Here is a 23,518-nt window from a genome sequence, read left to right on the forward strand (position 1 = left end):
TGTGTATGTGCACCACCAGTAAAAAACAAAAAACTGTGGGCACTCTGCTAGTCACTGGGCAGCATCTAAATCTCTCCTGAGCACCCACACAAACACTCACTTAACAGGGAACACTGATGCTTTCCTTTAGAAATTGCTTCCAAATATTTTGTTCTACAGTGCCTCCAGCCATCTTTAAATGTACATATTTATTCTGTGTGTGATTAAAGGTATGAAACATACATATAGCTATGTTGATAGGTATGATTTCTCTCAAAAGATCAATATTACTTTCATATGAGGTAGAACGAGCCCCCCTCCTGTTCTAGTGCCTAACCGCATTGTTCATCCTTATGCTATTCCCCCTTCAAGAAGAAAGTTGTTACAGTAACATCAAATATGACTGAAATTTATAGATTAATATACTGTAAAGCCAGAGGAAACCTTCTGCGCAAGATACCACAGAATTTCACCCAGTAATTCCGGTATCAAGCCAAGAGATACATGGCTGAATTATAGCACATCCTATCAAAATTGTGTATTTTTCTAAAATCTATTGATGGGGAATCAGCCACATGTATTGTCAAACTGTTGTAGTGCTTAATTACATTCATTGTAAAAAAGTGACTTTACAGAAAGACCTTATAAGACACCTCTACTCCCACTGACACAGTCACTCCCAATTCCTGTTTACAAAATAAACATAATGAAATGGAGAAAATGCACACTAGTTTAAATAAAAACATGATTTTAATATTGTTTACAGATTTACAATTATATCACATTACATTCTTTCTGCATCGTTCATCCCTCCTGCATATATTATGTCTTTCATTTCATCTGTACAGGTGGGACCTCCCAGGTCCAGCACTCTTGGAACCTGAACAGTTCCAAACCACAGAGCTTGCAAGACCAGCGAGGTCAAGTGTCTCCTCCCGGCTTTCGGCCCTGCTCCCTGCCAGTCCCGCTACCCCAACCCAGCCAGAGCTGCCCTCCCGACCCAGCTGGCCTCAGCCAGGATTTTACTGCTGGTCCTCACCAGTTGGGACTGAACTCTCAGGTGCCGGCCCTGGTAATTGGGCCACTTCCCCGCCACCACCCCCAGTTGTGCTCCCCTTCACACCAGACCCCTTGTTGCTGGGGCTGAATTCCTCACTACCAGCTCAGGCCCTAAACCTGGACAGCTGGGGCTCTCTGGTCTAGCAATATCCTGCCGGACCACAGAAGTGCCGGACCAGAAAATTCCAGATTTTAGAGGTTCAACCTGTATGTATAAATTCAAAAAGAAGTAGACAAACGGTGCAGTAAGGTACAATGATCTGCATAATGTATTCTGCTAATACTTATAAGTGGCTACACATTAAGTCTAGTAATAAAGTACTCCTCTCTTCCCTCTAACATATGAAGAAGTGTTTAGCGCTAAACTCAAAGATCATTCAGTCATCTCACAGTCAGTCCATTTTGTTCCACTACGTACTGAACTCTAAAGAAAAATTTAGTATTAATCTTCAGAATCAGCAACATTCACTGAAGTTCCTACCCAAGGACCATATTGAGACTGAGAATCCATCTCCAGCAACACCTAAACAATACACTCATTAGTATATGAATCAAAACAGTTGTTTCGAACATATGCATCTTCAAGCACAACTTGTGATGTACACAATGTTATTTCCTTCCAAATGGATCAGACCACACTTTTAACCCTACAAATCAAGAAAAGAAAGAAAGAAAAACACCATCAAGAATTTATAGGTTTTATATAGGTCAGAATAAATAGATCATTATAATTATTGTCTGACCTCCTGCATGAGAGGTCAAAGAGCTACACACAATAATTTCTGAATCAAATCCATAGCTTCTATTTGAGTTATAGCAGTGGTATCCAACATGCTAGCCACATGTAGCTAACTGGACTGAATAATATGGCTATTTGGCCAGCTGAATGTGGCTAGTTCCGTATAGTGGCTACTGCTTCAGAACTGGTTGGACATCATGGAGCTATAGCATATCATTAAGACAGACATCCTGTCCTGATTTAAAGAATTCAAGCAATGGAGAATCCAGGCAACTTGTTCCCATGGTTAATTACTTTCACACTACATCTACACTACGAGCCTCTTCCACAAGAGGAAATGCAAATAGAGCGCTCATTTGCATATGCCACACTCTCATTTGCATTTCCTCCTCGGATTCCTCTTGTGCAAAAGGGATCCAAGGAGGAAATGCAAATGAGAGTGCAACATACGAAAATGAGCACTCCATTTGCATTTCCTCTTATGAAAGAGGCTCGTGTAGATACAGCCTCAGTGTTAAAAAGCTGCACCTTATTTCTAGTCTGAATTTATCTAGCTTCCATCTATGATGTCTTTTTCTGCTAGGTTACAGAGCTATTATCAGACATGAAGCAAAATACAGGACTATGTAGCACTTTAAAGACTAACAAGATGGTTTATTAGGTGATGAGCTTTCGTGGGCCAGACCCACTTCCTCAGATCAAATAGTGGAAGAAAATAGTCACAACCATATATACCAAAGGATACACTTTAAAAAAAATGAACACATATGAAAAGGACAAATCACATTTCGGAACAGGAAGGGGATGCGGGGGAGGGAGGAGGAAGGAAGGTAAGTGTCTGTGAATTGATGATATTAGAGGTGGTACTAATATCACTTTATTTACTTGTAGACCTAAATGAGATCCAGTCACTGCCTAACTTTTTGGATAAACAGACTGAGCTTTAGTTTCAATCTATAAAGCAAGTCTTCCAAGCCACAAATCATTCTTATAGTTCTTTTCTGAAACAATCAAGTTTTCAACATCTTATTTGAAGTGTGGCCTTGGCTCATCTGTTACCGTGCACAGTTACATGCAGCCGGGGCTCATCACTTACCAGGTCCTCAAGGGTACCTGCTCCCATGGAGCCACCTCCCTCCGCTGCGCTACTGCCTCTATTTCAGAAGCAGCAGCAGCACAGGAGGAAAGCAGGAGCTGACCCCTCCCACACAGTATTTAAATGTGTGAAACTTCAATTTTTTTCAGTGGTTACATGTTTACTTGAACACATGAATTTTAACATCCCTAATCCAACAAATAATGCTGTAATACATCTTAATAGATATGGGCTATTTCAGATACACAAATAGCCCGTTGTCTACAAGAACAAATTGCCAACCTTGAATAGCTAGTACCTTAAAACTAGTCCTCCCATTGCAATCACATTTTCTTTATCTATCAGCAAGTCTTTTTTACTGGCATAGTAAGACAGAGAAACTAGATGGAAATTATAACAGTACTTATTAATTAAATATTTCTGATAATGGAAACACTCAGTACTACATAGTTCCATGGTGAGAGCATCTATTCAGCAATGGAGTGCGCAAGTGTACGTTTTTATAGTAAAGTAAAGTCCACACAGAAACTAAATTCATTTTAATTAGTTTAAAAATCGATAGTTTAATCTGTACAACCCCTCTGCATGGATATTCTGACACTGGTTTAAAAGTGGCAGAAATCTTCACACAAAGAGGTTGCAATTTCAAAACCAAATTATTCTAATAGGTATAGTTTCTGTGCAATGAAGATGCCTGAGAAAGTGGTTAGTACTAAAATTACATATTACAATCCTTTAAAAAAAGAAAAACACTGAATAATTAAATGGGCAAATTATTTTAACATACTTGCTTTTAAAATATGCTTAAATGCTGAAAATATATTTTTCAATTAGTGTTTTATTAAATACCATAAAAACAGAAATATACAAACTGATATACCTGGAGGCTGAACATCCTCTTGAACAATACCAGATCGATTTATTGCCTGTTCCTTCCCTAGTAAACACAACAAACTGTAAAATCACACAGAAAAGAAACAGCACATATTCTTACAATAGCTAATAAAATGCTATGAATCAGAACATGTGATAGTCTGATGCATTGGTGAACATCAGTCTATCCAGCAAAAATATAATAATCATACAACATGAAAGATTGCATCTTAGACCAATAAGAGCAAGTCTTTTTTGGATACTATAACCAAACCAAAAAGAGATAATGTAAAGGTAGGAGTACCTGTGTTTCTATGATTCAGTCTCAACTAGGGATGTCAATATGCAGTAGGATTAACTGATAATCCTAGATTTATTGGTTAATCTTGTCAACTAAACGTATTTTCCTCCCCCCCCCCCGCTGCCTCGGTGTCAGAGGCAGCCAGCTGGGGAGGGGGAGCAGGAGCCAGTGCTCTTAAAAGCCGATTCCCCCCAGTACCAGCTCTGTGATGCCACTTTCCGCCTCCCCTGCACTGCTGCCTCTGTCATAGGCAACAGCGGGTGAAAGCGGACAGGAAGACTGCCATGAAACAGCCTCTGTCCCCAGGGCATCTGTACTTCCTCTGGACAGAGACTGCTCTGCCTCTCAGGATGCAGCCTCTGACCGTGGTGCAGCCTGGGCCCTCCGCAGACAAAAGCTCATACCCAACAGCAACCAGTATCGGGGGGCGGGGGGGCAAGGAAGGGGTCTAAGCTCCCCACGGACAGAGGCTTCTGTGGGGAGGGATGCTGGGGAGACTGCCATGAAGCTGCCCCAGATGGCTACGGACAGAGGCTGGTTCCCAGCAGAAGCCCCTGTCCACGGCAGGCCCAGGCTAGAGACAGAGCAGCCTGTCAGTGGGGAGCTCGGTGCTGGGGGGGGGAACCAGCTTTTAAGCCAGCTCCCCCCAGCACTGGCTTCTGCTTCTCCCCATTTGCTGCCACTGATAGAGAGGCAGCGAGGGAGAGAGAGGAAAATGTGTGTAGTTGTCAAGATTAACCGATAAACCTAGGCTTATCAGTTAACCATATAGTTGACTACATGGTGATATACCTAGAACAGGATGCTGATTTTTTAATATAGCTTCAGAAATGATGCTGGCAACTACAGGCCAGTAAGCCTAACTTTGATACCAAAGAAAGTGGTTGAAATTATATTAACAAACATGTATCAGAGACAAAGTCAATATGTTGAGAAAGAGTCAACATGGTTTTTTTTAAAAGGAAATTATGCCTCACTAATCTATTAGAATTCTTTGAGAAGAGTCAAACGAACATGTGGACAAGGATGATCCAATCAGTACCATGCATTCAGATTTCAGAAAGCCTTTGACAAGGTCCCTAATCAAAAACTATCAAGTAAAGTAAGCAGTCATGTGATAAGAGGGAAGGTATTCTCATGGATCAGTAACTGAGTAAAAGATATAAAATAAAATCTAGGAATAAATGGTAAGTTTTCATACTGTAGAGAGGTACAGAAGGCCCCCCAAAAATCTGTGCTGTTGTATGTATTCGTTAGTGATCTGGAAAAGGGGGTGAACAGTAAGTGGCAAAATTTGCAAGTGACACAAAATTTCTCAAGATAGTTCAAAGCTGACTGCAAAGTGCCACAAAGGGATCTCACTAAATGGAGTAACTAGGCAACAAAATGGCACATGAAATTCAACACTCATAAGTGCAAGATAATGCACATTGGAAAAAATAATCCCAATTATACACACAAAATGGTAGGATCTGAATTATTTGTTATTACTCAAGAGTGATATTGGAGTCATTATAGACAGTCCTCTGAAAACATCTATTCAATGTGCAATGTTAGGCAAAAAAGCAAACAGAATGTTAGACACCACAAGAAAAGGGATAGATAATAAAATATAAAATACCATAATGTTAGTATATAAATGCACAGTACATCCACACCTTGAATAATGCCTGCAGATCTGGGCACCCTGCGCCCTCCCCCCCATTTAAAAAAATGATGTTAGAATTCTAAGTGGTACAGAAAAGGGCAACAAACATAATTAGGAGTATGTAACAACTTCTATATGAGATGAGATTAAAAGAAAGACTGGAACTGTCCAAATTAGAAAAGAGAATCATAAAAGGAAAATCTAATAAAGGTCTAAAAAATCATGAATGGTATGGAGAAAATGAATATGGAAGTGTTATTTATTCCTTAACATAAAACAATAACTAGAAATCACACAATTAAATTAATGGGCAGAAAGATTAAAACAAAAAGAAAGTACTTGTACTTCTTCACACAACACACAGTAAACCTATGGAACTCATTGCCATAGGTTGTTGAAAAGGACAAAAGTATAACTGGGTTCAAAAAAGAATCCAATATTTTTATGAATAGTCCATTAATGGCTATTCGTCCAAGTGGTCAGGATATAATTCCATGCTCCGTGTATTTCTAAACATCCATATGCAAGAAGCTGGACTGGACAATGGGATGGATCATGCAATAATTGCCTGTTCTCAGCATTCCCTCTGAAGTATCTGGCACTGGTCACTGATGGAAAGCAATATACTGGGCTAGATGGACCACTAGTCTGACCCAGGATAGTCATTTTTACAAAATGGGAGTGTGGTTTTATAATATTATAATGTATCTTATTATAGACTGGGCTAGTATAGTAGCACTGCACATTAAAGTTTCTGTTCTATTTCCCCATCAAAAACTGATCACTTTTCTCTATATCCTGTTCCTCTTTACAATGCAGTTTTAAATATAAACTGCACACACAACATAAGGGACATGTTTAAGGTGCAACGTCAAGCATTCAAAAGTTCAGAAATTCTAGAATTAAGGCACTTCCCAATAGAAAGAACCTCTTTGTAATGATGTTCAACGTTTAAATATCTGGATGGAAAATTTCTGTTGGTATCTGCCACAGCTTCACCCTCCCTCACTCAGAAGAGTGAGAGGGAGAGAAACTGAGACAGACAGGGAAGAGGAGACTGACATCTGTTGGCCAAAGAGACTAAAAATAGAAGCTAAAGAGCAAGAGAAGCAGGCTGGGACTAGAAGTGGAAATATTAGTAGGATCATCACATGAGGAGCAGGGAGATGGACTATATTAAAATGTATATGGACAAGGGGGAGTGAATTAACATTGAACAGGCAACCTTAATTCTAGCATTTCTGAACTTTTGAATGCTTGACTTTGTACCTTAAGCATGTTCCTTATAATGTTGTGTGTGCAATTTATATTTAAAACTGCAATGTAAAAAGGAACAGGATATAGAGAAAAATGATCAGTTTTTGATAGGAAATAGAACAGAAAATATCAGAGGGGTAGCCGTGTTAGCCTGAATCTGCAAAAGCGGCGAGGAGTCCTGTGGCACCTTATAGACTAACTGAAGTGTAGGAGCATAAGCTTTCGTGGGCAAAGATGCATGCATCTGACGAAGTGGGTCTTTGCCCACGAAAGCTTATGCTCCTACACTTCAGTTAGTCTATAAGGTGCCACAGGACTCCTCACCGCTAGAACAGAAAATGTATCTTTATGGGAAGCTTCAGTCTGAGTAAGTGCAGATTCTCAAACAGATCATAGGTTCTTACCAATCAGCATGACATTTAAACTGAAATAAAATGAAGGTCCCTCTGAAATTAATGTTACACTTTCCCTTCTATGATTCATAAATATTTTAAAATTCTTTTAATCAATGAATCACTATAAAATTTGTGTTAGAACAGAAATGTAAAATGTAGCAATCAGATCCTTTGTCGTCCATTATTAGTTGTCCCTTCTTAAAAATTAATATAAAATTTCTGTGCTTAAATTTGATCTATATTTTGCAACTTTTTTTCATCTAAGTTGTTATATGGCTCTTTGTGAATGTTGAAACAACAATCAACTCTGAAATCAACTGAAAGTTAGTTTATGCTCCCCCTGCTGGTTCTGCAACAGCAGAACACTTTTGACTTAGATAAGTCATGCATTAAAACAAATTGCTTTTTAAAAAATTGTTTATAGAATAGTTTAGCAGCAAGTTTAAAAATGATTTAAGAGACAAAGGAACAGTACATTAGAAAAGTACCATATTCTAAAAAATTAACTATAAAAAATAAAGAAGATAGATAATATAGTTTGACTAGCATTCAAGGAAATACTTACAATGTTCTAGTCACTCGAGTTAGCATAAATAGTAACTAAATTATCCCTTAAATTCACATTAAATAAAGATTATGTAGCATACTTATGGGAAGTTTTATGCACCTCTCAAGCTTCAAATACTCTCCTCTGTCTCATTCAAATCACTCCTTAAAACTCACTTCTACTGCAATATTATTCAGAATTGAGGGGGAGGAAGAAAAGATTTTTTTAAATAATACAGATTAAATAAAGCCTCCTCGGGACTGGTTCCTGGGGAGATGTGTGGGCTTGAAGTAATACAGATTTCAAGATATGTTCATGCCTCACAGGTAGGGATGTAAGGGAGTAGTCAACCAGTCGATTACCTGATAATCATAGGCTTATTAGGTAGTCCAGTCAACTACTTGCTCCCCTTCCTTGCTGCCTCTCCAGCCAGGCTCCATATAGCATTTCAATCTTTGAAACATACAAGAGTCGCTGCTGGGTCTCTTGTACATTTCAAAGGTGGAACAACAGGTGGCACTTCCGCCTTTGAAACGTAGCAACAGCCCAGTGGACTCTTGCTACATTTCAAAGCAGAAGTGCCCTTATTGATTAATCAAATAGTCAATGGAAATTCCAGTGACTATTTGATTAGTTGACTAATTAAAGCCGTCTCAGCGGGAGGCAGAGGCACAGCGGGAAATGGTGCGAGTGGGGACTGCTTCAGTTCCTGCTAGCACCGGTTCCTACTACAGGCGCTTCACATTTCAAAAGCAGAAGTACTGCAGGGAACACAGGATGAGCAGGGACTCAAGCAGTCCCCGCTTGCTCCATGCTCTCTGGTGCCCTCCTCTCCTCTCCTCCCTCCCCCCTGCTGCCTCTATGAAAAGCAGCAAGGGGGGGCAGGAATTGGTGCTGGGGGAAGGCAGCTTAAAAGCCAGTTCCTCCAGCACCGTCTCCAGGGTGCCATCTGCCCTCCCTCCCCCATCAGAGGCAGTGGGGGGGAGGGGAGGAAGATAGGGGATGAAGCTGTCCACAGGGGTCCCAGAGAGGAGCTGCCCCCGCCCTCTGCAGATGGGGCTGTTGCCACCAGGCAACCCCTATTCACGCTGGCCAGGACCAGGGGCTGGTGCTGGAGCACTCTCTGTTCACAGCAGCTAGTGCTGGTTACTGCAAACAGAGGCTGTTCTGGCACCAGCCCATTGGCGGCAGCCAGGGCTGGTCACGAACAGGGACTGCTGCCTGAGCAGCGTCTGCCCACAGCCAGACCTGGCCAACACAAACAAAGGTTGTTCTGGTACCAGCCCCTGTTTGCGGTGGACAGTACTGTCCACTGCACTCAGGGACTGCTGGACTCAGCGCAAGCCAGGACTGAGCAGTTCCAGCTCATGCTGATTGCTGCACTTCTGTATTTTAAATGTAGTAAGAGCCCAGCATTTAAAATGAAGAGCCATAGCACAGGTGGCTCTGGAGTGGGCATGAGCTAGGACTGCTCAGTCCTGGCTTGAGTCAGCTCCTCTGGAGCTACCCCTGCTGCGGCTCTGCAGAAGTGTTTATTGACAAATTGTATTGACTATATGATTAGCCAAATAATCGCATTTAACATCCTTATTCTGGACTAGAGAGGTTCAACCTGTACTAGCTTGTTTCTAGTAAGTTTGTTGCTCTCTGTGTCTATATATGTATATTCCAGACACCATGGGAGGCTCTCTAGCAAGCAAACTAGCAAGTGTTATAGATATGAAACCCACAATCACACTACAGTTTACAATATAAAAGATTTTTTTTTTAAATCACCATTCTACTGCTCAAGTAAAATGTCTTAAACAACAGTAATTCCAAGAGACCATACGTAGAATCATAGAAATGGAAAGGACCTTAAGATATCATCTAGTACAGTTCTCCTGCACTCATGGTAGGACTAAATATTATTTAGAATGGGGTGGAGAGCCTCAGGCCAGCCCGCAGCTTGCTCCCCCACTATCTCACCACAGGACTGGAGCACATAAAATCTAATAGCCTGGGCCCTTCTGGGTCTTAGGCTCTGATTTGCAAGAGGAATGTGGGGAGTGCCTTTTCCCCTTCTCAGTCAGGGATCAGGTGAGTGAGGGGTTTTTTTTTGTTTTGTTTTTGCCCCCAACTGATTATTCTGTGGATCAGCAGCCCCCTAAACCCAAAAGTTTCCCCACCCAAATCTAGACCATTAGGTGTTTGTCCAACCTGCTCTTAAAAATCTCCAATAATGGATATTCCACAACTCCCTAGGCAATTGGTTTCAGTGGTTAACTACCCTAACAGGAAGTTTTTCGTAACGTCCAACATACACCTTCCTTGATGCAATTTAAGCCCATTGCTTTTTGTCCTTCTCTCAGAGATTAAGCAGAACTATTTTTCTCCCCCTCTCTCTGTAACAACTTATGTTGTTGAAAACGCTTATAATGCTCTCTCACGTCTTTTCTTTTACAGACAAAATAAACCCAATTTTTTCCAATCTTTGCTCATAGGTCATGTTTTCTAGACCTTTAATCATTTTTGTTTGCTCTTCTCTGAACTTTCTCCAATTTTCCACATCTCTCCTCAAATGTGGTGCTCAGAACTGAGCACTTGAAACCTAAGCAGCACAGAGTAGAGTGGAAGAATTACTTCTCACGTCTTGTTGAAAACATTCTTATTAATACATCTCAGAAATATATATATTTATTTTTATTGCAACAAACAGTGTCACACTGTTGATTTATACATATCTTGTGGTCCACTATGACCCCCAGATACCTTTCTACACTACTCCTTCCTAGGTAATCATTTTCCATTTTGTATGTGCGCAACTGATTCTTCCTTCCTAAGTAGAGAACTTTGTATTTGTCCTTATTGAATTTCATCCTATTTATTTCAGACCATTTCTTCAATTTGTCCAGATAATTTTGAATTTTAATCCTATTTCTCAAAGTCCTCCCAACTTGGTATCATCTGCAAATTTTACAAGTGTACTCACTATGCCATTATCTATACAATGGATAAAGGTAATGTACAGAACCAGTCTTACACCTGATTCCTGTGGGATCCTACTCGTTATGGCCTTCCAACATCACTCCACCAATAACTATTCTCTGGGAATGGTTTTCCAGCCAGTTTTTCACCCACCTTACATAGTAACTCCATATAAGCTGTATGTCTCTAGTTTTTTTATGAGAAGGCCATGAGAGACAATATCAAAAGCTTTATTGAAGTCACATCAACCACTTCAGTATGCAGCATGGAGAGAATTATTTGGGGGTGATGATGCTAGGATTAGTGATACAAGTAGGGATGTTAAAGTGTACCCAGTTAGCCATTTAATTGATAAATGGATTCTTATTGGTGTCAGTTGCGCTCAGTTCTCCAGGGAGGCAGCTTTGCTGTGAAAAGGCAGCAAAGTCTCCTCTCCAGAAGCCAGGCCGGCAAGGGCTACCCACTCTGATCCTGGGGAGAAAGATTCGGTGCCACAGCAAAGCCCCCACACCTCCCCAGGAGCCAGACCTGGGGAGGCTTTGCTGTGGGCCCTCCAGTATAAAGCTAAGCTTTACATTGCAGAGTCCACAGCAGGTGTAACCATGTAACCACTGAGATTTTCAGAAGTTACGCAGCTATCTTATTACACGATTTTCAACATCCCTAGTGCTAAAACCAGATCTATATTACACTTGGAAGGCTGGCTTAATTACAACTACATAAATACAATTACAGCAACATAAATAATGGAGCTGGAGTCGATGTACCTTAAGCCGAGCTATCTCCATAGCAGGAAGTCAACGGGAGCAAATGCTCCCGTCAACTTCCCTTACTCCTCGTGAATCAAGGAGTAGCAGTGGTGACCGGACAGTGCCCTCATAATTTAATTGAGCAGGTCTTTAGTAGTCCCTCTAAACCAAACACCAGAAGATGAATCTCTGGCCCATAAGTATAGTCAGATGAAGAACAGGGTTGCACCCATTAAAGCTCACAATACCATCTACATGTTTCGTTCGTCTTTAAAATGCTATCAGACTATTCGTTGTTTTTAAGGATGTAAAATCCCGTTTAAAAGGTACCTGGTTAACCGGCGCGGGCAGGAGGCTGGTTTACTGGTTACCCCTTTGTACCCAAGTAATGACTAGGCGAGTCAGGGAGGAATCACTGAGCAAACGAAGCGCTGTCTGCAGGGCAGGGAGCAGCACAGAGAGGGGGCGTGAGGGCGAGGCCCAGGGATTACACAGGGAGGGGAGCTCGGTGGCGGATACACCACGGGGAGGCTGCTCCCTGGGGCCCGTGGCACGGCCGGGAGGGCGGGGACAGGGAGCTGGGCGCCTGGAGCGAGGGTGAGGGGCGCTGCGCGGAGAGCGGCGCGGGGCTCACGCCAGGCTCGGCGGGGCCGTACTCACTATATTGGTCCACCTGCCGCAGCGGCCGGAAGTAGATGGGGTAAAACGCCGCCCCCACTACGGCCACGAACCCGCCGAAGATGAGCAGCGTGCGGGAGTGTCGCCCCATAGCTAGGCAAGGCGAGGGGCAGACCTCCACCCTCTGACCTCTCACCTTCGACTGCAGTTTACCCGCTTCCGCTTCCGGGGCAAGTGCAGGCGCCACTGAGAAGCTAAGCCCCGCCCCTTCCCGAAGTCTCCCGCTTCCTCGCTGTGGCAGCCCCGCCCCCCACTTCTGCAGGCGCCTCGGGGCGCGTCCCCCGCTGCGTCCTAGAGGCGGGCTGCGAGCTCCGGGGGGCGGGGCTCGTCACCTCGCTTCAGTGCGGCCTGTGCCGGGATGGGGGCTCCTTGGCGGGGCTATGGCAGCAGCGGGGGCCTCACGCGTCTCCAAGGCCGCGACGTGCGCCGGGCTTTGCACTCCAGTGGTAGCGATGGGGCTGGTGCAGAAGCCCCGTCGGATGCACAGACAGACAGACAGACAGGAACTGGGGGGGAGAGGGGTGCAGTCAGCTGAGCGCAATAGAACAGCTGTTCAACACCATTTGACAGCCCGTGACGTGAATGATAATATACCCCATGGAAACCACTCATACATTCTGACTCCAATCTTTTCGTAGTTCCACCATCACCGTGCCTGTGCCTTCAGACACAGTAGAACAAGCAAACTAAGTTCGTGAGCTTTGTATTACATTTTTATCTCTCCAAAGATGCCAAAGTGGCTTTTTTGCAGATAACCAGCCCGATACTGCTTGTCCCGGAATCCAGTTCCTTGGGTACTTTGAATGTAACCTGTGCAAAGAAAGAAATTACTTGTAAGAGCACTATCAATCATTTTCTGCCAGGAAGATTTATTTGAGAAAAGGTTATGTTCTGCTTTTTTATATGTATAACAAATATCAATTAAGGTTGTCAGTCTTTGCTGGTTTTGCTGGAGGTCTTCTTGGACATACCAGATAAGGATAAGAGATTTCTTAGTTTTTAACAGAAGGCAAGATAATGTTCAATATTTTACAGCTTTTTCTGCCCTGCGTGATAAGGTGTTAGAGTTGTATATATTTCAAAAACTGAATAATAAAAGTCATTGTCCCTTTAATCAACTTTCACTTGAATGGTGACTCATAAATCTACAATTTTAGGATAAGCACATTGGACACAATCTGAATCTTTAATGTAAAAAGTAGGTTTTCCAATGCTCTTAGAAGGAAAAATAAACCCAAAACTTTTCAGGCTTTTATTTTGCATCATAAAAATGGAAAATAATGGTATACACTAAATTTTCAGTTTTGGATATTAAAAAGGACTAGTATTTGTAGTATGAGAAGACGGCATATTTGTCAACCTAAAGGCTGTGTCCTTTCCAGACAGATACAAGTGTTTTCAATGACAGAACTTGTACATAGTACAATACTTCAGATGTTGGGAAGTAGTATTTGCCAAATCCTGTTGGTAATGAAGCTGGTGGGAATTTGATGGGGAGCAGAATAAGGGTCATATCCTGTAAGGCTAAAATTCAACAGAGAGTAAAGGAACCTCGTGTAGCCCTACATACCACCTGCATTAAGGGCTCCACATATCTGTAAGAGATCTGTCAAAGCATATTGATTAGGACCAAGGCCTTAGTCCCGGGAGGGCAGGAAGCCTACAAGTCTTTCTATGGGTGTACATAAATGACAGATAATATTGAACTTCATCATCTAATGCAGCTCTTAATTACAATGTTTCAGGAACATATATTAAACAATAATTTTATCTCTATTATTAAATTGGCACAGTCATGCCATATGTTTAAGTTTGAAAGTATAAGTAAATAGTACAATTTATGTGAGTTGTTCATGGTAGCTACTATGCCTTCCTATGTGTGTGGACAGTTCCTAACTTCCTATAGGCTCTAGCATAATGCAGATAATATAATAGTAATAACATGTACCAAGGATTTCAGACCATGCAATGTCTTTTTATTGTAATTTCTATAATTCTGAGGTTATTATTAATAACTAATACAATTACAAGGTGCACTTTTCTAGAGATGTGACAAATGTTCTCAGAGCTCTTTACTGGCATTCCTATTTGACTGATGGCTTCCTGAGGAAGTCATCATGGGAAGTCTATTAAGGCAAAAAAATCCAGGAAACCTAAAGACAGGCATAAGATTATGGGAACTGTTAGATGGATCAAGCTCCCAGGTTCAGCTAATCCAGTATCTGACAGAGGCCGGGGTGTGTATCTACATCGGGACCAAAGGCTTCAGAACGAAATGCAAGAACTCCCACGGCAACAGCTTTGAAATAATCTGTTTCACGTAGGTCCCATCGTGGGCTCTAACAGCAATTGGTTAAACTTTAAATCCTGAAGCATGAGAATTAATAGCTCTTCTGTAATGTTACACACTAGCAGGGCTACCCCTCTGAGATTTCTGTGATGTGTTAGCACAAATCATTGTAACTCTTGGTCCATGTAAATGCATGAGCCCTTCTATCAGAGGCTCAGAGCACCTGCAAACTAAGGTATTTTTAATTCTCTCCCTTTCTCCCACTCCCCCATCCCGAGAGCGGCAGTTGGAGGAGAAACAATACACACAATTCACACTATACACAGGCCAGCGTGTCAGGCAGTGCTGGGCAGTCCCAGCAGCATCCACAGACTCAGATAAATAGCTCTAGGGGCGAGCAAAACGAGCGGGTTGTCCCCCTCCACACCGTTACACCCAGGGGAAGGTCAACGAGACTGAGGGAGGGAACAAAGGAGGAGCAGGTGCGCCTGGCGTCCCCAGCTCGGCTCGTCCTTTCGTGCTGCACCTGCCCAGCGAGACTCCAGCCCCGCCCGGGCGGAGCCTCCTCCCCCCGCAGCGGCTGAGCTCCAGGAAGCAGGATCTGCCTAGTCCCCGTGGCCGGATTCCCCCGGCGGCCGCGCGCTCTGGCTGCCCTGAGCCGGCACCGACCTGCAGCAGCAAGTGCCGCTCTGGGCCTCGACCCGCCGCGTGCCGGCCCCGCGTCGCCCATGGGAGCAGCCGGCGCCTGAGCCCCATCGGAACCATGTGGCGCCCAGCGGAGCCCCGGCCAGTGCCCCGTGGGGGCCTCCTTCTGCTCTGGCTGCTGGTGAGCCCGCCTCCCCCACTCCCCGCACACCTGCTGCCGCGCCGCTGCGGGGCTGGCCGGGACCTACTGCCGGGGGCTCTGGGCTGGGCTGGGCTGCCAGCCCCTTTGCCCCGCAGCAGGCACTTCTGTCGCTGCCAGCCCCGGAAGCTGGGCAGGAGCCCGCTGTGCTCTCCGGTATCCTCTCTCCCTCCCTTCGCATCACACCCCTCGCACTCCCAGTACTCCCCCAGCTTCTATCACACTTCTCTCCATGCACCCCCTAGCACAGTCCCTAGTCACCCTCTACACCACCCCAGCACACTCCAATGACCCCCCAGCAATGCTCACCCCCTACACCACCCCAGCGCACTCCAATGCTCCCCCAGCAAGCCCCCATATACTCCTCCATCCACTCCAGCACACCCACAGTTACAGCTCTCCAGCTGTCCCAGTATACTCCTCCACCTACCTCAACACACTCCCAATACCCTGTCCCAATACACACGCTATCCAACACAACACATTCCCTATGCACTCTTCCTTTCCTATACACCTCTCCTTCCACCCCACATTGCTAATACAGCCACATCCTTCTGCACTTCTCCATCCACCCCAGCATACATCCAATATGCATACCTCTGTCCACCTCAATACACTCTTAGTATACTCCACCAAACCAGTTCATACTTCCTTCTGTGAACTCCGACACAGTTCCAGTACATTTATCTTTCCATCCACCCCCAACCCATTACCAATGCTCTCCTGCACCCCAGTACACCCCTCTATCCACTCCAACATACTCCCAGTACAATCCCAAACATATCTCCAGTAAATTTGCCACACCCATATCCCTAATGAATGCCCTTTCTCCAATGCACAAAAATCCTGGTTCTACTCTGACATCTCTTCATTATTCTGCCCCACTACCACACACCTCTTGCTCCTTTATAATCCTTCTCTTTCTTCCCTTTTTTTCTGCTGCCCCAAAATACACATCTGTTCCCTTAAGAGCCTTTTCCCCTGTGCCTACCCAACTGCACCCTCTCCTGTCAACACACCACCCTCCTGCCAACCCTCATCAAAACATACTCTGATTTCTATTCCCAGGGATGATGATGATGACTTCCCCTGCCACCTCTTCCAATTTTTTCTAATACTGATTTAAAAAAAAACCAGAATATTTTAGTTTTCAACTGACAGTATTTTAAACAAAGTATTAGCTTATTTACAGAATTAAATGTATATATCTAGAATCTAGAAAATTATATTTTTATCATTTGCACAGTAATTTATACACTTACTTGTCACTTTTTCACAGATCTATATTTCAGCCATCAAGCATAAAAAAGTTACAAATCTAGATCGCATATTAAAAGCACTTAAGGACCATTCTTGTCCAGGGTCCTGGACTCCTACTCATGATCAATCATTATTAAAAAGAAGAATCCAATTATTTTCCATAGGGCTATATTCACTTCAATCCTAGGAATAGAGGGTTGGGAGGGACCTCTAGAATTCATCATGTCCAGTCCCCTGCACAAAAGCAGAATCAAGTAAAATCAGACTATCCATGACAGGTGCGTGTTCAACCTGTTCATAAAAAACCTCCAGAAATGGGGATTCTTCAGCTTCCCTTAGAAGACCACGTCAGAGCGTAACTATCCTTATAGCTTGAAAGTTTTTGGTACTACATAATCTTTAAATCTCCTTTGCTGAAGATTGATGCCATTACTTCGTGTCCTACCTTCAGTGGACATGAAGAACAATTGATCACAATCCTCTTTGTAACAACCCTTAATATATTTGAAGACTGTTACCATTCTCAAGACTACATAGGCACAGTTGTTTTAACCTTTCCTTGTAAGTCCACATCTTCTATTGGCCACCCACCCAATAGTAATATGATAACATTTAACTAGTTTTCTTATGAGAGGGTCATGTAGGACTGTGTCAAAAGCTTCACTAATATCAAGCTATATCTTGTCTCCATTAGACCAGTGATTCTGACAAAGACAGAAATGAGATTGGTTTGACATGATTTGTTCTTGACAAATACATTTTGGCTATTTCTTGTAACCCTGTTATGCTCTAGGTGCTTATAAAGTGACTGTTTAATAATTTGTTCAGGTGTCTTTCCAAGTATCAAAGTTAGGTTGACTGTTCTGTAATCCCCAAATCCTCTTTGTTCCTCTTTTTAAAGATAGGTCCTATGTTTGCCCTTGTCCAGCCCTCTGGGACGTCATCCTGTTCTTTAGGATTTTTTGAGATAATTACTAATGGTTCTGAGATTGCTTCAGTGAGTTCTTTAACTATCTTAGGATGGATCTCATTAAGCCCTGCCAATTTTGAATACATTTATCTGAATATTCTTCAACCTGTACTCATATTTTGATGAAGGATAGTGTGTGAGATTAAGAGTTGAAGAGTTGTGAGTCATTAATCTGGTAATTTATACCTAATGAAGACTAACTACCCTGGGCAAGATTTTCACAAGATTTTCAGCGCTTCACAATCAAGCCCACATTTTCAAAGGAGTTCAGTGCTATAAAACCTGGCCATAAACATTAATCTGGAAGCCAAGATGCTGTATCCTGAATGTTTTTGGAAAACTGGCTTTATGTAGGTGCTTAAATGGGAGTTTTCCAAATCTGGCCCCAGTTGTTGGTTCTGAACATCTGACCTACTGCTTTGTAAAAGAACTTGGCTTCAGATTTCTAAATTATTGTGCCCTTCAACAGGCAACATACATAACTCTTATTGACACCATTTTAAAATTATTATTACATGTAGCTATTTTTTGTATGCATAAAAGGAGGGGGGAACTTCTCTTCTTGGTTTCTTATCTGATTGTCAAAATGTATCTTGAGAATGTTACATGTTTGCTGCCTGTGCTACCCCTACAGAAAAGACTGTGTTTATCTCTGCTGCCTACTCCTAAATCAGGTTTTAGATTACCATCTTTGCCTCTTACAACAACAGTTACAAATTATAAAGTGGGAAATGTCACATTGCCTGTTAACTCTGTAGTGATATTAATCTTAAAAATGTGACCTTTTAAAAGAGGATCCTCATTTTGGCCAGACATATTTATCTCCTCTTATACAAACTTAGGAGTTGTTCACTATTTCTTTTTGCAGTTATTTTCAAACTTTTTTTCCTCATACGCAGGAGGCAGGGGCGGATATAGGGCACGGTGAACGGGGCGGCCGCCCTGGGCTCTGCGCTTAAAAAAGCCCCGCGCATGCGCTGTGGCGCTACCGCGCATGCGCATGGCGTCACGGCGCATGCGCCATGGCAAAGGGGGGGCCCCGCAGAGTTATGATGCCCGGGGCCCCGCAAAACAGTCATCTGCCCTTGCCAGGAGGCATAAGGGATCTGTCGAAAAAGGCTTTCTTTCTCAACAGATCCCCCTCTAGACTGCTGCGTTTTGCTGACAAAGTGCTGAGTCGGCAAAAACGTTGGCCATTTTTATGCAAATTAAGCACGGGATATTTAAATCCCTGCTTCATTTGCAATGTCGACCTGCCTAATCTACATCGCTCTGCCGACAGAGGGATGCAGTCTAGACATACCCTCTGTGACCCAGGACTGGGTCGCATCCCATGCTTTGAAAACCACTTTCTTAGTGTACATTATTGATTTAGGAAACAATGAGTGATAACATTAATGTGATAAGTTTTGTGCAGTAAGTGCCATTAAAAACTCAACCTTTTCCATTCCTGAGGGATTGTGGTATTGTGGATTCTCCTCTTTTACAAGTAACTTATTATCCTTATTGCCAATACCTAGGTGGTAGTAAATAATGAGCTTTTAATGGCACCCACAATTTAAATCAGCATAATTTTAGGACTCTGCTTTTACTCTCTTGGCCTCTCACTGAAGTCACTGGGGATTGTTTTGCTTTTGATATAGAATGAGCCCTTTGTGCTCATATTGGATCATTTGCACGCATCTTAAAATTCAGCATGACCCAATAGAGAACAGTGGGCCATGTTCAGATCTTGTGTAAACAGATACAGTTTCACTGAGGTCAGTGGAGTTTCTCCAGAGCTGAATTTGATCCAAGAATATTAAGAACCCCCCCCCCCAACAACTTGTTCGTTATCCTCAGCCTTTTTTCTTTTTGTTGCCTAGTATCAGTGATGTTTCATAGGTTAAAAGTCCACTTTCTCACCCATCACAGGTGAATATGGGTCTTCCCCTGAAATCTGGGTTGTGATAGAACTGTTGCAGTAAAAATCAGTGAAGTCTAACTGCCCCTCAAATTAAGAAAAATACTATAACCCTTATGGATGTGAAAATAACTATGTGAATCCATTATAAATTAATGCAGTGTTGCCATTCTGACTCTGTGGAGAGTTAGACTGTTAAATTAGCAGGACACTGTTCTGTTTTACTATTTCTGTGCCAAACCACGTGCATAATAGTGAAATTGTCAAGAATTTTGCCACTTAATAGTGCCTGTCTTGAGGTTTACATAACCCCCTTGCTGGCCTGGTAACCAGAGGTAATGCAGCAACTCCCAAGCAGCTCTGATTGACAGCCTCACAGCAGCTGGGAGAATAAAAGACCAGAGATGCAAAGGGATTGGGTGGCTGCCTGAGGAGCAAACAGGCTAAAGAAGAAAAATCATTCCAGCAAACTGGTGAGAAATTACCCAGAGACAATCCCACAAAGAAAGGATGATCAGAACCATAGGCATAAGAAGCCCACAGAACCAAAAAAAGTAGGAAGAAGCTCAGTGAGGAGAACTGTGTATTGATTCTGCCTGCCTGGTTTAAGGGCTAGGAATGAGAATCAGTGTAGTGTGTTGGTTTGGAGACTCAAATACCAAAAGGGGCTCCCAGCCCGGATGAGGCCCAAGTCCAGAAAAATCCCACCAGCTATAAAGGGAAACCTCTACACCCCAGAGGGACAGAAACTAAACACTTCATAGTCCAGAAGAGGACAATCACAGACACTCAGGCGATAAGGGCTGAATCACTGTCCTGCTGGACTAAGCAGATTGAGACTGACCAAAGCAGGAGGCTGATACATTAGTGCACTAACCCACACATGGAACTAAAGTTCGCTCTTTGCCTAACGTAACCCTGCCACTGATATACAAACTCTTGACAATGCCTAAGAGGGAGGAAACACTCAATAATAGAGCGGAAGGCCTCTGCTTTGAATGATCAAGCAATGGCGCAGGACCAACACAATGGCAGATACAAACCTTGATGCTACAGTTGCTGTCATTGCAAATAAGCCACAAGCAGCCACTCAGCCAGAGGTCCAAGCTGCAGCAGAACAGAAAAGGCAACAAATATTGGACATGAATAGCAACAGCAGCAGGATAATTGGATGAGGGCAGCACCCAGGACAGCCCTGTCCCCACTAGCTATGATTAGTTCATTAAGTGGCCCTGTACTGTCCAAGATGGGACATTAGGAAGACCTGGAGCCTTTTTAATGCCTTGCCATTAGTGCCCACTGGCACCTCTGCCAAGCATCTATATGAATAGGGGAAGCATAGATAGCCTATCAGGCCTTCAATCAACAATCCACTCTCAACTTCTAGAATCACAGAATACTAGAACTTTCAGGAACCTTGAGAGGGCATCAAGTCTGGTCCCTGCCCTCATGGCAGGACCAAGCACCATCTAAATCACCCTGATAGATGTCTATCCAACCTGCTCTTAAATATCTCCAGAGACGGAGATTCCACAACCTCCCTAGCAATTTATGCCAGTGTTTAACCACCCTGACAGGAAGTTTTTCCTAATGTGCAGCCTAATCTTCCCTTGCTGCAATTTTAAGCCTATTGTTTCTTGTCCTATCATCCAAGGCCAAGGAGAACCATTTTTCTCCTTCTTCCTTGTAACACTCTTTTAGGTATTTGGAAACTGCTATCATGTCCCCTCTCAGTCCTCTCTTTTCTAAACTAAACAAGCCTAGAATGGTAAAGGCAATATATTTGACCAGTTATGATTAAGGGAAGAGACTTACTGCTGCCATTTCAGAGAGCAGAGATTTACCCTGTCCATGTGGCCCTGGGCACTGGCATAGAAACTCTGAGATGTCAGAAGGAAGCACAAGAGGCCTGAAGCCAGACTGAGGAGGCAGCCAAACTGATGGTCCTCAAAGACCTCAAAGGTCCTCTGTGTCCTCCCCACTGCTGTGCAAGACTGGGTGCAGAGGCATTGACCAGAGACTCTAAAAGAAGGGGTAAGCCTAGCAGAATACTACTTCGAGACTGACATCCCGAAAACACAATCCAGGAGGCACTTGCCTCTTCTGGTTTGACTAGGGTTGCTCTTAAAGAGTGTGGCTGAACTGAGACTACAGGATGAGAGTCAGCCTCACCCCCTACAGATTAGATCTCACACTAGAATTTAGCCATAGCTTATTCTCTACCCTCTTCTCTGAAGTCCAGACTATGGAGCTATGACAGAATAAGACCTTGAGTATATTGTCATTATAATATTGACCGGGGAATGTGATCAAAGCGCCTTAATTGCCCTGGTGACGGGGGAGCGTGCGAAGCCTCCTCCCGCCTTGCCAGGAGCAAGTGGCGCTTTGAAGCCCTGCGTGCTGCTCGCAGGGCAGCGGGGAAACCGGAGGGGGTGGGGGAGCTGCGTGAAGGTTTCTTCACCCTTCCCCAGCCCTGCGAGGAGCCCGCAGCACTTCAAAGTGCCACATGCTCCTCGCAGGGTGGGAGGAGGCTTCCCAGGCTCCCCCACCCCCAGGCCCTCATTGGCCTGGGGTAGGGGAGCATGCCAAGCCTCTTCCAGGGCATGGGTGCCTAATGGGAAGGGGAGGCAAAGGGGCTCCCCCACCCCCAGACCAATCATAGTAGCCCCACCTTTCTCATTTAGGCCCTGCCCCTTCTGGGGTGGCTTGGGGCTACTTAAAAAATTTTTGAAGTGGCCCCCAGGCAAAAATTATTGCCCATCCCTGCCATAGCGCATGTTAATGACCTAGATTTAAAAGCACTACTGGATTTGGGTGGTGAAGTTCAATGAGAAGGAAAAATGTCCCTGAGGTGTCTCCATAGGGACTAGCCCTGCACTAAAGTCTCTCTAATGGCAGGTGGACAAACAAGCCACCCCATGGTAGGCCCAGCATGTAAACTACTTACTTGCTCCTGGTAAGAAGGTATTGGCCCCATTTCAAGACATTTTTAAAACAAACTCTTTTGAAAAGCCAAATAGGGATAGCTAGTTTAACAGATTAGAATCTCAGCAACCTCTGTACCTTTGAAGATGAGGTCTTTTCTTTACTGCAAATGAAGGCCAGTCGACCAGGGTGAGAAACAAGCTACTAGATGGGAGGGATGGGACCTATGCCAAAGAGACTGAGGCTGTTTGAACAAATGTGATGACTCCACTGGAATGGAGTAGATTCAAAGAAACTGTTGAGATCATCTAACCTGCAGGTTGAGCAAGAGAGTCTGGAGGCTTTATGAGATTTTGAGAAACAGAAACTATAAAGAGCTCAAGCTACTAAGGAGCAGAACAATAACAAGGGGGCCTGACTAAGGGAGTTCTGGCCTGGTGACCAAGTCTTAGTATTATTACCCAGTTGAAACTGATGGGCAAAAGACAGGGCCTGTATGAGAGTATTCATTAGATTGGGCCAATGAATTATGAAATCTGTCAGCCAGATCAGAAAAAAAAGGCAACTCTATGGTGGCAACTTGCTATAACTGAGGACATCTTGAGAAGGACTATTTATAGCACTACAACTCTACAAGCCAAAGCTAGGATCACAGATAGTGTTATCAGAGGCAGACTCAGAAGTTGAGAAAACACTTGACCCACAAACAAAAGAGGGAGGGCAACCTCCAGGACAAATCATCACAGAATTACAAAGTATGTGGTACAGTCCAGTAGTCCTAATCCACAAGCCTAACAGCTCAGTCAGGTTTTTTATAGCTTTCTGTAAATTAAACAAATTATGGAAGTTTGATGCCTATCCAGTATCTTGAGTAGACAACCTCATTGTACAGCTAGGATAAGCACATATTATATAATGACCTTAGAGTTCACAAAGAAGTATTGGTAGACCCCCCTACCAGTGCTGACTGACAGGTTCACAGCAACTGAGGGTATGTCTACACTACCCTCCTAATTCGAATTAGGAGGGTAATGTAGG

General features: G+C 43.5%; 2 protein-coding genes across 2 annotated transcripts in view; one reads left to right on the forward strand and one right to left on the reverse strand.

Moving 5' to 3' along the window:
* Positions 1 to 710: 710 nt before the first annotated feature.
* SMIM20 (small integral membrane protein 20) lies at positions 711 to 12,454 on the reverse strand. Its single transcript, XM_006138170.4, has 3 exons — positions 12,271 to 12,454; positions 3,754 to 3,810; positions 711 to 1,685 (listed from the first exon to the last, which is right to left on the reverse strand). The coding sequence occupies exons 1-3, from the start codon at positions 12,377 to 12,379 to the stop codon at positions 1,648 to 1,650; spliced, it is 204 nt and encodes a 67-aa protein (XP_006138232.1). The 5' UTR covers positions 12,380 to 12,454; the 3' UTR covers positions 711 to 1,647.
* A 2,595-nt stretch (positions 12,455 to 15,049) lies between these two features.
* Positions 15,050 to 23,518, forward strand: part of SEL1L3 (SEL1L family member 3) — a 65,579-nt gene continuing 57,110 nt past the window's right edge. The window contains exon 1 of the mRNA XM_006138169.4: positions 15,050 to 15,404. Within this exon, the coding sequence (XP_006138231.1) occupies positions 15,342 to 15,404 (63 nt within the window). The 5' untranslated portion in view covers positions 15,050 to 15,341. The remainder of the gene's footprint in view (positions 15,405 to 23,518) is intronic.

Source organism: Pelodiscus sinensis, chromosome 5 (assembly GCF_049634645.1).
Source record: "Pelodiscus sinensis isolate JC-2024 chromosome 5, ASM4963464v1, whole genome shotgun sequence".
NCBI lineage: Eukaryota > Metazoa > Chordata > Testudines > Trionychidae > Pelodiscus > Pelodiscus sinensis.